The sequence below is a fragment of the Lampetra planeri genome, chromosome 4 (assembly GCF_965212315.1).
Source record: "Lampetra planeri chromosome 4, kcLamPlan1.2.h2, whole genome shotgun sequence".
Lineage (NCBI taxonomy): Eukaryota > Metazoa > Chordata > Hyperoartia > Petromyzontiformes > Petromyzontidae > Lampetra > Lampetra planeri.
Window position 1 is genome coordinate 959,006 of NC_136110.1, and position 16,840 is coordinate 975,845.

The following is a 16,840-nucleotide window of genomic DNA, read 5'->3' on the forward strand; positions in this document are numbered from 1 at the left end:
GTGGGTTTCTGTGTGAGTCTATGGGTCTATGTGTAAGTCTGTGGGTCTCTGTGTGAGTCTGTGGGTCTCTGTGTGAGTCTGTGGGTCTCTGTGGGCCTCTGTGTGAGTCTATGGGTCTGTGTGTGAGTCTGTGGGTCTCTGTGTGAGTCTATGGGTCTATGTGTGAGTCTGTTGGTCTGTGTGTGAATCTGTGGGTCTGTGTGTGAGTCTGTGGGTCTGTGTGAGTCTGTGGGTTTCTGTGTGAGTCTATGGGTCTATGTGTGAGTCTGTGGGTCTCTGTGTGAGTCTGTGGGTCTCTGTGTGAGTCTGTGGGTCTTTGTGGGCCTAAGTGTGAGTCTATGGGTCTGTGTGTGAGTCTGTGGGTCTCTGTGTGAGTCTATGGGTCTATGTGTGAGTCTGTTGGTCTGTGTGTGAATCTGTGGGTCTGTGTGTGAGTCTGTGGGTCTCTGTGTGAGTCTGTGGGTCTCTGGGTGAGTCTATGTGTCTCTGTGTGAGTCTGTGGGTCCGTGTGTGAGTCTGTGGGTCCGTGTTTGAGTCTGTGGGTCTCTGTGTGAGTCGGTGGGTCTCTATGTGAGTCGATGGGTCTGTGTGCGAGTCATTGGTGACCGTCCTGAGCCCACCGAGTCGCTCGCGACTCGTGAGAGAACGCCGGTGTCATCACAGGCAGTGGCTGGAAGTCGGCATTGGAGCCCACGCTCTTCAAGAGGTTGCCAGCTCAGCGTCTCCGACCTCTGAGCCAACCCGCCACATCGGCGTTAAATATCTCAGCGGCAAACAGATTAAAGTGCAAGACATTAACAGAACGCGGAGCAGCGCACATCGTAAACGGCGAATGCAAAGCGACGTCGCGCGCTCCACGTCTATGAACCCGGCGACCCGAATTTGAGTCCCGGCCAGGGCCAACGTGACTGACGAGGAGATATCCTTCAGCCGCGCCTCGCCCCACACCTCCCCCGAGCCCAGCGACAACCTGCGCCAGCCAACCAGTGTGGTGAAGTATGGCGAGACAGCTTCCGTGATCCGCGAGCGGGTCTCAATGTGTCTGCATGGGTCTCGACGTGTCTCTATGGATGTCTATGTATCTCTACGGGTCTCTATGTATCTCTAGGGATCTATTTTGGTCTCTTATGGGTTTTACAATTGGGCCCATAGTTTGGGCTGCATGGTCACAACCCCACGACCGTGGCCTGTGTCTTTAATGCTGACGGCAATGAAGGAGACGCGCGCCTCGGCCTGCTGTTGATGTTCTGATGATGCGGTTGATGGTTCCCACCACCACCACAAAGTCTGCAGGAGGTGCGAGATGTTTGGGTCTCGAATGACGAGTTCTGGACGTCCGCGTTGAATATAATGCAACACTTAAAAAAAAGAATAATATATAATGGATGTGTCCGGGAGAGCCACGCCTGAGTCATAGGAATCGTTTTCAGTTGGCGCCTGCATTTGGGGTTTAATTTTAAAGATTATTTCAGCCAATTAACGACGAGTCGTGTTTGTTCCACACGTGGGAGGAAACCGGAGCACCCGGAGATATACTTTTAGGTTCTTTCGGTAAAGTCACGTAGGTAAAAAATCATAATAAAATAAAATAATAATAAATGAAAATAACTAAATTAAATTACGACGTTTCGGAAGCAACACAAGCCTCCGTCATCAGGTGTAACTCCTCCAGTAAAACTACTGTAGCGTAGTTATTTTCATTTATTCTTATTTTATTGTATTATTTTTATTTTTACCTACGTGACTTTACCGAAAGAACCTAAGAGTATGAATCCTTGCAGTCACGAAAGCTTCAAATCTAGAATTAACACCCGGAGATAGCCCACGTCTCGCGCGAGGGGGTAACACTCTATCCCCGTACAGATGGAAAACAGATGGCGATTAGTCCACTTGCTCTATTGCCGCCTCCTGGCGAGCCACGGTACAGAAACCTCGCCGTCGACGGGAATAGAGTTTCACGACAGCTGTGCGGTGATCCACCAACCCTCGCCTCCAGTGCTGGATGACAGGCGACGTGCGGAGCCTCCATACAGCTCCTTGGTCTACCCACTGCTGGATGAAGGACTCACACCGACCCATTGTTGTTGCGTGTATCCGTGTGTCTTGTCGACGCAACGGAGCGCTCTTCCCCCCCCCCCCCCCGCAAATTCAAAACCTCCTGCGCATCTGTGAAAGAGAACTTCACAGGGCATCGGATTCCCCCAGTCTACAACAAGATTCTGATGCACAGACTTTTTTAAACAAAAATTCCTCCTGCACGGTTTCCATGCCCACCACCTCCGCTCTCCACGTATTCACGGAAGATCCTTGCCCCCCCCCCCTTCTTCCAAACCCCCCCCCCCATCCATGAGGCCCCTCACAGAGGGAGCCGGGCGGCGCGACGCTAATTGCCGTCACCATTAAACATTTAGATCCTTAATCGTGCTCCTGCTCCCCTGCGGGACGAGATAATGCATCCGCATTAGAGGAGGAGGGGGGGGTATGGAGACTGAGCAGAGATGAGAGTGGAGGAGTGAAAGTCGCGAGGGGGGAGGGGAAGGGGGGGGGCGTATTAATGGACATGAAAGCGATGTTCAGGGGGGGCGCGGAGTCAGAGATCGGCGCGGGGAGACGGAGCGAGCGCCACGTCCCGTCCACCGCTCCCTCCCAGAGCCGCATTGCAGGGACCCGCTTAGACCCTGCAGGGTCCCAGCCACTCTATACCGAGGACCCCGTCTTGAATTATTCCCGGGACCCCATAAACTCTGCCAGGGACTCATTCGCCTTCACCTGTGGACCGGACCCCGTCGCTCTCACCTGGAACCCCTCCGCCCTGCACTGCTGCGCCATGCGGACCCTGCTGGAGGCCCCTGTGCAGGTCCCTGTGGGGGCCCCGGGGAGGGCCCCTGCTGTGGGCTCTGCGTCCCTCGGCCTCTTCCTCCCGCTGCTCCTTGCGGCCGCGCTGCGCCCAGCCACTCCGTGCGGTACCGTGGGTGCGTGTGGATGGTTGTGCGTGTGTGAGTGCACCTAGCTTGGTACAAGCGCCGTAGTGACGTCACTAACACTTTGTGGCGTGTGTTAGGGTAGGTTGCGTGTGTTAGATAGGTCGACTCAGCATCAAATGAGTACCTGTTGCGGTTTGTAAACATCTCCACATTTGGAGAGAGAAGCGGCCGGGCGTGGTGCTGGCCACCCACCCCCTCGTGTACCGTGCCGGCCTTCATAGGTGCTCGCGAATAGCACTTGCCCCAACAGTCTGTTAAAGGCTACACGGGGGATATTTGTATCTATTATCCCGGTATCACGTTCCTGGACCCGTCTCGTTGCGAGCGTGTCCCTCTGTCTCAGTGTCTCACTTCGAAGTGGCTTAACGTCCCCGTGTCGCTGTTACTGGGGACATCTCCCTTATAGCGTGTCTGGGTTCTCGTTTCTCCTCTATCCCCGTGTCTCTGTCTGCAGGGATCTCGTTCCTGGACGCGTCTCGCTGTGTGTCCCCGTGTCCCCGTGTCTCTGTGTCTCTGTCTGCAGGGATCTCGTTCCTGGGCGCGTCTCGCTGTGAGTGTGTCCCCGTGTCCCCGTGTCTCCGTGTCTCTCCAGGGATCTCGTTCCTGGGCGCGTCTCGCTGTGAGTGTGTCCCCGTGTCTCTGTCTGCAGGGATCTCGTTCCTGGGTGCGTCTCGCTGTGAGTGTTGTCCCCGTGTCCCCGTGTCTCCGTGTCTCTCCAGGGATCTCGTTCCTGGGTGCGTCTCGCTGTGAGCTTGCGCTGCTGAATTCGCTGCCCTGGGAAGACGTGTCCTTGAAGCACATTCAGCTGAACTACAGCCACGGCGAGATCGCGGTCCCTGGTAATGCGGCGACACGGGGTCAGGGACACGGGGTCAGGGACATGGGGTCAGGGACATATGGGGCTGGGGTGGGGAGGAGGAGGGTACACAGGGTACTCGGACACGGCGAAAGGGACACGGGGCTAGGGACACCGGGGACACAGAGAGAAGGTTATGGAGACACAGGTACAGGGTCACAGACACGGAGACACGGGGACACGGCGGTGGGGGGGGGGGCAGGGACAGGCATACACACAGAGAGGGACACGGCGGTGGGGGTGGGCAGGGATACACAAATAGAGGGACACAGGGGACAGTGACGCACGTCGATTCGCATCAATTTGTTTTATTTGACCAGGCAAGGCCCCCTGAGCTGTATGTTGCTCTGTTTCACGAGCGACCTGGCCACAAATGATAGCTCAACCAAGTGGCTTATGACGTGGAAATTTATAGCAGCCAAATACTCTAAATGCATGTGTATACATTTAACGGGGAAAAAACCGAAGGACCCGGAGAAAAATCCACGCGACCACGGAGAGAGAGACAACACGCCAACTCCAAATACAGAGCAGGGTCGGGATCGAACCCACGGCCTCCTGTATGCCAGGCGAGGTAGTTAACATCTCACCACTGTGGCGCTTTCCCGCGTCCCTATCCCCGCTGCTCTCAGACGCCTGGCCCAAGGATCGGCCCGTGATCGTGGTGTCCGGGGAGGAGGACGAGGAGGCGGATGGGGATGACCCCCCCATCTACTCGCACGGCCCCCCGCTGCTGCGCGTGAACGCGCGCTCCGTGCGCGACGCCTCCGAGTCCGGGCTGCAGCTCGCGCCGCGCGCCTCCGCGCTGCTCGGAACCGCCGCCGAGATTGCCATTCATCTGCGCTGGGACGGAGTCATCCTCCTCTATGATCATGGTCAGGTGGGGGGGGGGGGGGTCACGAGTCATTATCCTGTACGACCAGGGTCAGAGGGTCAGCGGGTCATCCTATACGACCAGGGTCAGAGGGTCACGGGTCATCCTCCTGTACGACCAGGGTCAGAGGGTCATGGGTCATCCTATTCTACGACCAGGGTCATCGGGTCACGGGTCATCCTCCTCTACGACCAGGGTCATGGGGGGTCACGGGACTCCTCTACGAGCAGGGTCAGGGGTCATCTTCCGACTGTCTCTGTCCCAGCTCAGGGCCATTGCTATGAAGGGCCATTTCCCGAAACGTTGCCTGTCGGTAGACACTACCATATACTGAATACGCTTGCAACTTCAGGGCCGCGGTGTTGTCGACGGCTGGAGACGCGACCGCTCCCATGGTCGGCCACCGATGATTGCCACCATGTGCCAGTCGGGGGCGATGTTTGACCGCCTGCTGGCCTTCCAGACATTCGTGATAATTCTCGCCGAGCAATTTCTCACGAGACACTTTCTGCACCGCTCGTAGACTGGAGCAGATAGAAGGCGGCACGTGATTCGTGGTCGCCGTAGGCACGCCGAGGTGCGGCGGATTCTTTGAGGGGTCGCCGAATTTGAGCAGACCAGGCACACGCCTCCCCCTCTCCACCTCCATCCCCTTCTAACCCCCCCCTCCACCCGTTAGAACTCCCTCCCCCAGGCAACTCGACCGGGTCCTACCCCCCTATCTCTGCCTTGAAGTCTCTCCCCGAACCATTCGTTGTCTGGGCTGACGGAACCGTGGAGACCCCTCCTGTGCACTGTGGTTGTTGTTGTGATTGTTGTTGTTGTTGTGGTTGTTGTGGCTGTCGTGGTCGCTCCTCCTCCAGGCAAGCACGTGGACGTGGGCTTCGTGGAGAAGCTGCAGCTCTCCACGAGGGTGGTGACCATGAGGCTCTCCCCGCCGGGCTCCCCCGAGCTCCGCACCCTCCTGGAGCGCGTGAGGCAGGAGCGGGTACGTGCGCGTGGGGGGGGGGGACACTTGTTTATCCTGGGGGGGGGGGGGGTCACACGATGGGAGGAATTTCTCCTTGTAAAGCTGAAGTTTACAAAACTTCAAAGTCCTCGTTAACCACCCGCCAACGTTCACGTTGCCCTCTTTACCATTTGCAATTTCGCCAATGACAACAGCGTTGTGGCACACGCTGCACGCGCCCCATGATTGGTAAACACGCCACCCGCGGCGTATGGAGCTTCGCCTCTACATGGGTGGTGGAGGGGGGCAGGGCGTAGGGGGGACTGGGGGCTAGAGGGGGGGGGGGGGTGCGACATAATCTGAAGCCATTCATCACGCAGCCACTCCGCTACTCCTGACGCCGTTACGTGGCTTGGCCACCTGCGTCTGCATGAGCAGCCGTACGAAATAAGATGCCGAATGCCTTCAGATGGGATGAGGCTGCCACATTTCTGTGCGGCTCAACCCGCGGCCAACCCCGCCCACTTTCAATAGCCACGCCCATCAGGTCACTAGCTCCGCCCACACAATGCCGGGGGGGGGTGTAATGTTGCAAGCTGTGTGTGCCCTTCCCTCCTCCCCCGGCCTTCCTTGTAGGTGAGAAACATCATCATCAAGTGTCGCCGCTCGTGGCTCCGCGACATCTTCATTGAGGTGAGACCCCGTGGGAAACGGAGGGGTCACGGGGTGACATCGGGGTTCATGGGAGAGAGGGGGTCACGGGAACAGAAGGGGAAGAGAAGTCACAAAGTAGTGGGGGAGGGAAGGGGGGGTTCGGTGAGGTCATGGGGTCATAATTGTCACGGGGTTGGAAGAATCACGAAGTTGGAGGGGATTTGAGGATGGAGGGGTCAAGGAGTCGGGGAGAGGCTGTGAGTCTGTGTGTGTCACGGTGGTGTCCACCCCGTGTGTTGCAGGCGGACGAGTTCGGACTGACCTCCCCCGTCTACCACTGGGTGCTGCCCATGCTGGTACCGCTCACGGCTCGCAACGTCACAACTGCCTCGTCACCACGTGACAACCTTGACAACAACCAGCACCTCCTCGCTCACCATGCGACAAAACACATCCTCACTTAACACGTGACAACCTGGCAACCACCTCCTCGCCCATCACGTGACACCCTCCTCGCTCACCACGTGACAACCACCACGAGCTCACTCCTTTGACTACCACTCGCTCGTCTCGTCCGCTGGTGATTGCCATTTCTAGCGGCCTGTTCTACTCGAGTCATTGTGACGTCACTAACTCACCACGTGACTAATACCACCGCGGCCCCCCTCCTCTGTTTCCTCCCCCCCTGAGTCCCCCTGCCCCCTTGCCGTCCCCCACCCGCTCCCCCCCTCCCCTCCGCCACCCTCCACGCATGTGCCCCTCCTCTCTGTCTCTTGTTTCCCCCTGCCACCTTAAACCCCTCTTAACCCTCGGCCGCCGCCATAGTAACGTGGAATTTCCACCACTGGCTCAGGGCTATGCACAGGCGATGAGTATCCAATGCCTCAGTGCTCGTGTGGGCGGCGAGTCTCTCTGGGTTCGAGCCGTTTCTTCGGAGAGGAGATCTCTTCGTGCGCCTGACTTCTTTTGCACCCTACGTAGCCACCTGCCGCCACCCGACTGCCCCCCCAGCACGCAATCTCCCACCCTCTCCCCAGCCCCCAGTCTATCATCTACCCCCCCCCCCACCAATAATATGTAAACGCCCTAACTCCCCGCACTTTACTTCTCCTAACCCTAACACCCCCCCCCCTCTCCGAACCCCCCTTGCCTCCCATTTTCTCCATCTCTACCCCTCACCTCACTCCCCCTCACCTCTTCTGCCCCTCCCTACTGCGCCCACTTGGGTCCACACCCTCCTGAGACTCCTTGATCCCTCCGTTCAACTCGCCCGCTCCACCCTCTCCGGCCGGCCCTGTGACCCCACCGCGTGTCCTCTCCCTGACCCGGAGTCGAGCTCAGGCCGGATTATTTCACCTCGGCGAGTCCCCCTCGAGCCCAGCAGCTGACCGCAGACAGCGGCTCAAGGCAGCTGCTGGACATGTGCCGAGTCGGGCCCCGACCCACCGCGCCGTCGTCTCCAGCCCCCCCGCTCCCCCCCGTAACCCTCCGATCATCCCTGACCCTCGTGACCCGCACCAGGAGTCGAACCCGCGCTGGCTGCTGCAGCTGCCGCTGAGCTGGGGCTGGGCGCGCGCGACGGTGATGCGGGTGCTGGGCACGGCGGGCGGGCAGCCGTGCAGCACGCCGGGCGCCGCCGAGGCGTGCGCCACCACGTGCCTCCTCCTGCACGACGCCGCCGTCTTCCTCGCCGCGCCAAAGGGACGCGGGGGGTGCTCCGCGGAGGCGCTCGAGGGGGTGCGCGTCTCCCTCCATCCACCAAGGGAGGGAGGGATGGGGCGGAGTGGGGGAGGATTTCGATATCGTTTGGCAGGCAGCCGTACAGACAAACGCTGAGTGGGCTCGGACAAGATTGGGTGGCATGCATGTGTGTTGGACGTAGCCAGGTGCGGCATTGAACGTGTTAGGGAGAGCAGAGCAAGGCTACACAACAAGACTGCGAATGAGAATGATTGGAGAAAGGCAGAAGTTAGAATTATTCCTTGGGATATGGTTAGAGTATCTGGCTGGAATACATTTCCACGTGATAGGCCACTTCGTTGAGCTATCATTTGTGGCGAGGTATCTTGTGAAAAAGAGCTATATAGCTCAGTGAGTCTCACTTGGTAAAATAAAAAATAGTTTCGTTTAAAATAAGAGACTGAAAATAAGTGTTGTTTTGACTAATGGGGAACATTAGAGGTACTGCAAGAAATCGGCGGAAGACAGCGACTTGAGTTTCACCGTGGGCAATAAGAAAGATTGTATGCAACCGGGAGGAGAATTCGATTGCAAAGTTGTTGGGTAAATTTCATGGACAGGGCTCAATGGATGGAATGCCACCATGATCGCTGCTGGCTCTGAGGGAACACGTGACCCACAGAGCAGCACGTGACCCACAGAGCAGCACGTGGCCCACAGAGCAGCACGTGACCCACAGAGCATCACGTGACTCACAGAGCAGCACGTGACTCACAGAGCAGCACGTGACCCACAGAGCACCACGTGACCCATAGAGCAGCACGTGGCCCACAGACACAGAGAGGGAGGGAGACTCATCCGTCGTGCAAAGTGCAATGCGAGTCCAGTACTTTGAGGGACTCTAGAATCATCGCAATTTTAAGCACAAAATCATGCAGCTCTCACCTTGCAATGGTGAACACGGCCAAACAAGGGCCAGCTGAGAACCTCCGGCCTCTCAGGGTTCGTGCGCCACCTTTATAGCCAAGGGAGGGGTGGGGTTCCCCACACCGCACCGATCCCCCGTATCGCCTTAACACACTTTACGGGCAAGGTACTTTTGCGCTGTTAGCGAGTAGCGCCGAAGAAGGCCGACACGGCACACGAGGGGGTGGGTGGCGAGCACCACGCCCGACCGCCTTTGTCTCCCCACCGCGCACGGGTTGAGATCATCGTCACTGTTGTTGGTGGCCGTGAGCGGGAAACAAACTCGGGTTCGCCGGGTTCGGAGCGCGGCGCGCTAACCACTGCGCCACCGCTCCCCACACCACACCACCACTCCTTCAGTGGGGGTGTGGTGCGGTGGCTCCGAGCCATCGATCGTCGCCAATCGCCTGCAGGGGTTGTCGGCACGCCCCGGCACAGTCATACGCAGCAGCACAATCATTCACATCGCTGTCAACCCGCACGGTGAACCCCCCGTGTCCTTGTGCAGGGAAATCGGGTGCTCGGGTCCATACGGCGTACAGCCGTTTCAATCCGGGGAACAACAACAACAACATGTTTGTGTCTATTTCTTTGCGTTGCCCTCCACGTGATGGGACTTTGTAAGATGAACGTTGACATTGATAAGAGGCACGGGGTGACCAATAAGGTCTGAATTGGTCTCTAATAAGGTAGGGCACTGGATCAGGGGTTGACAGGAAATGCATTCGCGTCGTTGTGGAGAACATTACGTTATACTCGGTAAAGTCACGTAGGTATAAGATATTAAGTTACACAATATGAATGTGTATTGCCCGTATAGTATTTTCCTAATTAGGTACGCGAATCATTAACCTACCTGTAATTAACGCACCCATCGTAACTCCGCGATGACCACACGTGCCGGATGATTGCCACCGATATCATTGACGAGTCGCGTTCATTGTAGGGGTGGGAGGGGGTCCGCGTCACGTGGTGCTGCCCCCCCCCCCGCCCGCCCCGTGTGACCCCCACAGCGAGTGGTGCAGGGCCTCACGGGACCCGTGCAGTTTGCACCGGACGGGTTCCGCAAGGACGTCCACTTCTCTCTCTACAGCCTCGAGCTGGGGCGGAACGACTCCGTGAGTTGCTCTAGCATCCCCCCACCCCTTGCCTCCTGATATAGCTGCCCCCCCTCCCCCCGACACTGGCTCCAGCCCCCCTCCAAGCCCACCCCCCACCTCCATCCAGCCCCCACTGATCAAGACATCTCCTCCCCCAACCAGCAGCCCCGACTCCTCCAGAAACTCTTCCTTCATCCTGCCCCCCCCCAACTCTAGCAACCCCCCTCCTCCCTCCCCGTTCCAGCATCGCCCCCCTCCCCCTCTACCTGGCGGGGTCACAGGGGTCGCCGTCTCTCGCCGAGGAGGAGGAAGAGAAGAGGGGGTGCGGATTTCTCACCTCGACCCCGGTGGCCCCTTTTGACGCCGTGACCCTGTGTGACCCCCCTTGTGACCCGTGACCCCGTGTGACCCCCCTTGTGACCCATTACCCCGTGTGACCCCCCCTTGTGACCCCGTGTGACCCCCCTTATAACCCCGTGTGACCCCCCTTATGACCCCGTGTGACCCCGTGTGACCCCGTGTGACCCCCCTTGTGACCCCGCCACAGCGCGAGGTCAGGGTGGGTGACCACCGTGCGGGCCGCACGTCCTTCACTGCCGAGCTGCAGACTCTCCCCTCGCCCTCCGTGTTCAAGGGGAGAATCGTGCGGGTCATCGCCGTGGAGGTGACGCCACCATCGTCGTCATCACCACACTCACCGTTTATCATCATCACCACCGCCAAAGATCCCCCGTGTAGCCTTAACAGACTGTTTGGGCAAGTGCTGTTTGTGAGCAACGCCTGTGAAGGCCAGCACGGCACACGAGAGGGTGGGTGGCCGGCACCACGCCCGGCCGCCTTTGTCTCCCCAGTGACGATGTTTACACATCGCACCAGGTACTTGTTTGAGGCTGAATCGACCAAGGGGACGCCCAGAACCAGTTCAGATAATCGTCACTGGCGTTGTCCGTGAGTGGGAATCGAACCCAGTTCACCGGGTTCGTAGCGCAGCGCCCTAACCGTAGCACTACCGCTGCCCTTGTAATCACCACCACCATCGTCACATTCAACATCATCCCAATAATCATCACCACTCACATCAACACACGGCGAGGTTGCTCGCGCGGTTAATGGTGAGATGATGGTGAGTTTGCCGCGCGGTTGACACGTGGTTGACAGTGGTATAGACACGTGGCTGATGGTGAGTTTGCCACGCGGTTGCCATCCTCTCCTCCCCGCGTGCTGCAGGAGCCCCCTCTGTTCGGCTGCGTCCCTGGCTGTGCGAGGCCCTGCTCCCCCGCGTGTGGCCGTTTCCAGGGCTTCCTCTACGAGCTGCTGAAGGATCTGTCCTTGAAGCTCAATTTCAGATACGTCATCTCCAATGTGACTTCGGGCATCCAAGATAAAGACGTGATGCAAGACATCCAGAAGAAGCTCACAAAGAACGAGGTGAGCTCTGCTCACCTCACTCGCAAATGAGTGGTGAGAATATGCGCTCACCTGTACAGGGTGAGCGTCTTTGGATGGATGAGCAACTGTGGATTGTGAACTCCTGTGATTGGTTCTCACCTCTGCATAGTGCTCACCACTTCGTCTTCCTCTCACCTGTCCTCACCCCCCCCCCCCCCCAAGGCTGACTTCACGCTGTGCCTGTGCCCCGTGCGGGGCAACCAGGAGAACCGTGAACTGGAGTTCTCCTTCCCACTCATGGACCGCGGCTACCAGATGCTCATTCGCAAGCCCGAGAGGGAGCTGTCCGGGGCCTTTGAGTTCCTCAACCCCTTCCACGTTTTGGTGGGGCGTGGGGCCGCGGCGGAGGGAGGCGGGTGGAGTCTCAGTGTGATGGCGCAAGCCGGTGCCACGTAGAGACACCCGCCGCTGGGGGCTCCCCTAAGCTGGACTGCCGTAGGGCAACGGAATGGTCGAGACGAGATGTGTATGGTCGCTTTGAGATGGATATGAGTCTCGTAGTGTTGACGTCGCGAGTTGGTGGTGGATATGGTGACGCTGTTATCCCAACGTGGCGATATCTCAAGATGGTTTCTGTGGGACCTATTTTGCCAATATCAAAATGATGAAAAAAATAAGAATCGACTTAATCCCTTCTGGTACGATGTTCAAACGCCAAATAGATACCAATGACAAGGCATCAAATCTGGATTAGCCACACTTACTTGTTGCAAAACATGCAAACTAACATGCTATGATAATAAATGGATTGCCTTTGAAAGTCCACCAGAGACAGCCTTCTTTATGGCCTCATCTCACCATTGTTAGACCAGAGAACGCCAAAAGTCGAACAGTACAAAACATTTCAACCGAGAGGAAGGTTATAGACTCAGCAATCATTGGAAAGATGTCATCAACCACTTTGGGTCATGACTTGACTTGTGTGTTCTTGTCGATCAACCTCCACCGTCAGCAGTGTGGTGAGCTGGGTGCAGGGATTTTTGCTGCTGCATTGGCATTCTGCTGCACTGGCATTGTTGTTGCATTGGCACTCGTTCATCCCCCATACTCCTGGTGCTGTGGATACACTTGGGCTACGCTCATCCCCAAACCCTTATAAACAGCTTGCCTTTAGAGGCTGACTCCTTTGCCTGATGACGACCGCTTGTGTTGCGATCGAAACGTCGTGATATTTTTATTCGCTTTATTATTACATATTTTTTTCTATCTACGTGACTTTACCGAAAGAACCATAGAATAGTACAAAGACAATGCAAGTATCAACGTATTAATAGCTCGGGTTGAGCAGTTATATCTATGGGACCTTTTTGCCAAATAGTAATGTCTCAAGGTGGTGGTGATATCCTCAAAGCGGTGGTGATGGTGATATTCCAAAGTGATGATGGTGATACCTCAAAGTAATGATGGTGATATCTGAAGGTGGTGACAGTGGTGATATCTGAAGGTGGTGGTGATATGTCAAGGTAGGGGGGTAGGGTTCCATGCTCACGTCACCGCTGCCCGCTGTGCAGGTCTGGTTGTCCATCCTCCTCGCCTGCATCGTGGTCGCCTTCGTCCTCGCCGCCATCAACCGCTTCGACCCCTACGAGTGGCGCAACTTGGCCAAGCGTGGCAAGGTGTCTCCGCACGTGCCAGCATGCATAAATCATCATCATCTCCATCATCTCTACACGCACTGACGTGCGTCGTTAGCATCCTCATCATCAACCCCTTTGCCCTTCACTCAAATCCACCGCTGGATGAGGGCCTTCACCCACGCTCTCCTCCGTTACTCACCAGCAACTAAGCAACGGGTCTCTTTGTGGCGGGGCCCTCTGCTGTGCGAGGCCATGGTGAAAGGGGCCTTGATTCGCCCCCCTCCCCACCCCCGGCTGCAGGTGTCCCGCGAGGAGGGACGCGGCATGGACCTCCTCAACTGCCTGGGCTTCACGTTGGTCAGCATGGTGCAGCAGAGCGTGAGCGTCGTGCCGCGCTCCTACGCCGGCAAGATCGTCGCCTTCTCCTGGTGGTTCTTCGTCCTCGTCACCATCTCCACGTACACCGCCAACCTCGCCGCGATCTTCCAGTCGCAGAACTCGCCCAAGCTCGAGTCGCTCGCCGACCTCGTCGACCAGAACGACTTCAAGTACAACACCTACCACGGCTACCCGCTGGTGGAATTCCTGCGCGGCGCACGGTCGCAGCCCTTCCAGGCCATCTGGGAGCACATCGAGCAGAACAGCAAGAACGACCCCAAGCCGCACCTGCTCAGCTCCGAGGAGGAGGGCCTGCAGATGGTGGGCAACAGCAGCTTCGTGTTCCTGGGCTCCAGCGCCGCGGTCTACCGCGCCACCACCACCAACTGCACGCTGCAGGTGCGGTAGCGATGGTTCGCGTGGAGATCGCGAGCGAGGCCCGCGCGGGTGGTTGTGTGACGCGTGTTTGCGTGGTGCTGCGTCAGGCAAGGTGGTCGCGAGGTTGCTGCGGAGCCAGATCGTCCGTCGCGGTGGTATGGAGGTGTGGAGGTGGCGATGTAGAGGTGTAGAGCTGGTGGTAGCCTGACAGGTGGCACACCGACGAGATGGAGCAATGAAATCTGTCCGTGTTTAGGAGCTGGATGAATCGTTTCCGTCCATCACTGGCCTTGTGACCGCAATGGATGGAAACAGCCTGGGGAGTCTATCGCCATAAAGACGCTGATGATGGCGATGATGACCACTAATTAAAATTGACAATTCAACGAAAACACGGCCACTCTTCTTTAGACGTGCACCTTTGATAACCAACTCGTTCGTTCCAAATGTAACGCCCCCCCCTCTCCATCTCCCCCCCCCCTTTGTTTGCAGGTGGCTGGCGAGTTATTCTTCAAGTCCAAGACGGCGCTGATGTTCCCGCGCGGCTCGGTGCTCCGTGAGCCCGTGTCGCGTGCCCTCATCGCGCTGCAGCGAGAGGGCCGCCTCGAAGAGCTGGAGGAGGAGTGGCTCGAGGCCAAGGGCCCCCACTGCGAGGGAAAGGATTCCGGCTCGGAGAAGACGGTGGACGTCAACGACACAGAGGGCATCTTCTACCTGCTGTGCATTGGCCTGTCGCTGGGCTTCATGGTGAGCACGCTGGAGGTGGCCTGCCACCGCGCCCTGCGCGACAAGAAGAAGCGCAATCACTCTATGCACGCCGGCAAGCAGCCCTCCATGTAAAGACTATTATTTTATTTGACCAGGTACAGCTCCTACTGAGCTGTGTGCCTCTTTATTCAGAAGCGACCTGGCCATCGCAAACGATAGCTCGACGAAGTGGCTTATCGCATGGAAATGTAGAGAGGCAAAACATTCTAAACGCGCGTTCATTCTAAGAGTGGAGGGAAAAACCGGAGGACCCGGAGAATGTAGCCTCGCGGTGGTGAGGTCAATGGTGGTGGTGGTGGTGGTCCTTGTGGTGGTGGGCCTGATTGGAGTGAGCCTTGGGGTGAGGGTGGTGGTGGGCCTTGGCGTTTGTGTCAGCCTTTTGTGGTGGTGAGTCTGGGTTGTACGTTCCCTGTGCAGTGAGCCGATCGATGAGCCTTCTAGCGAGGCTTTCATGTAGTAGCAGTAGTAGTAAGTCGTGTCGTGAACAAGCTCTCTGCATTTCAGAAGTCAACCTCGTAGTCAGAGACTACACAGCAAACCCGAACCACGACTGGATCAGGTATCGCTCGCCACTGATGTCAGCCGTTGCCAGGAAGTCCAGAGTGCAGTGTGTGAACAAACCGCTTGCAGGACCACTGCTCCCACCACTGATGGATGTGCGTCTATGTGGTATTATCATCATCATTATCGTCATCTTCACCAGCCATGGTCAATCCGCTGCTGGATGTATATGTGTATTTAATCTCACATTCGGTGTTCTTATTTTACTTGGCTTCTAATGAAGGTTTCCATATCTGGCTAATGTAATCCGTGCTACATAATACACGCAGTGGAACATCCAATTAGTGTAGCTCCATGCAGATATGATGAGTGTGTAGCGATGCATCGATTCGTGAAAATAAATGTATTATTAAGCGCACGGTAAAAGTTATTGCGTGTAATAATCATATAATTCCATTACAACCTACCAATACTGATTTCGAAAGAGTTTTTTGGTTTGGCTATGTTTGTTTGTTGTAGTACGGAGTTAGAATGATGGCTTTAATCTAAGTTGCCTTGTGGTTGTTGTTGTTTGACTTGCATCCCACTGGGATTTTTGCACAGCGTTGGTGTACGGTGCTTTTTTCTGGAAGACTTTGCAGTTTTTTCATGGATTTTTCTGTTTGTGCGCAGTCACTTTAAGATGTTTTCTTGTTCATGTTTTTGTTTTTTGTTTGTTGCGGTTGCACCCGATTCAAGAGCCGAATGGCTCACAGGGCTATACCAAATAAATTAAACTGAAATAAATGAAACTGAATAACGAAGCAGCGAATACGCCTCCTTCATGACCACCCGTCTCTCCACGTGCACAAAGACAATGTTTCTACTCATCCCATCAGCCGCGCACACGGCCCTCTGGGAGTCAGATCATGTCAGCAGCATTGTGTTGGGTACAAGCAAATCTCTGGACCGGTTTCGACAATTAGTGTCTCATCAGCAGATTCAGCCTTGCTTGAATTTATGATAGATGATGGGCAGATGTATATTGTCTGCTTATACTGGTAGGAACCCACTGGTTCCACCACCCCACAAGGGATTATTGTGTCCGTCCGTCCATCGCGCAGGGAGGGGCTGGGTGGGGAGGGGAGGGTTGGGAGGGGCTGGGTGGGGAGGGTGGGGCTGCGGTGGAGGTTGGGAGGGGTGGGGCTGGGTGGGGAGGGGCTGGTCACCCGTGGTGCCCTTATAAAACTCAACGTTTAACCTACTCACGCCGGCTTGTGCCCACCCTCACAGTCGGCCATATTTGCGGAATACACCACGCCGCCGTTGACCCTGGCCATTGACCGAGCAACCCAACGTTCCTACCAGCTCCCTCCGCAGGAATGTGTTTTATTTATTACACTCTCCGCAATGAACCGAATGATTATTTTGGGTAGTGCAAAACCTACGTGCAATATGCATGCACCATCCTTTATGCATTCGCGCCACGAGGGTTATGGGGGTTAATTGGCCATACTTCACCACACTGGTCTGCTGCCCACATCGTATTTCCATAAAATTGTCTGTGGCTGAGAGTAATGTGGCCTGGTGGCTCAGCGGTAAAGTTCATATCCCGGTTGTGAATTAACTCAGCCCATCATCCCTCTTGGGCCGATAAATGTATTACCACGTTGTGGGTAAGTCAACAATGGTTGTACTATGGAGAGATTCGCTCCCGCCATAGGAATGTGGAATTTACGCCACTGGG

At 56.5% G+C, this 16,840-nt stretch overlaps 1 protein-coding gene across 1 annotated transcript; it reads left to right on the forward strand.

Annotated features, from left to right (window-relative positions):
• The first annotated feature begins 2,333 nt into the window (after positions 1–2,333).
• On the forward strand, positions 2,334–15,917 carry LOC144717539 (glutamate receptor ionotropic, kainate 2-like). The gene is made up of 14 exons (XM_078592935.1): positions 2,334–2,972; positions 3,704–3,823; positions 4,473–4,715; positions 5,578–5,702; positions 6,300–6,356; positions 6,620–6,673; positions 7,839–8,054; positions 9,977–10,081; positions 10,611–10,727; positions 11,291–11,491; positions 11,675–11,836; positions 13,024–13,128; positions 13,390–13,866; positions 14,338–15,917. The coding sequence occupies exons 1-14, from the start codon at positions 2,555–2,557 to the stop codon at positions 14,683–14,685; spliced, it is 2,748 nt and encodes a 915-aa protein (XP_078449061.1). The 5' UTR covers positions 2,334–2,554; the 3' UTR covers positions 14,686–15,917.
• The last annotated feature ends 923 nt before the right edge of the window (positions 15,918–16,840 follow it).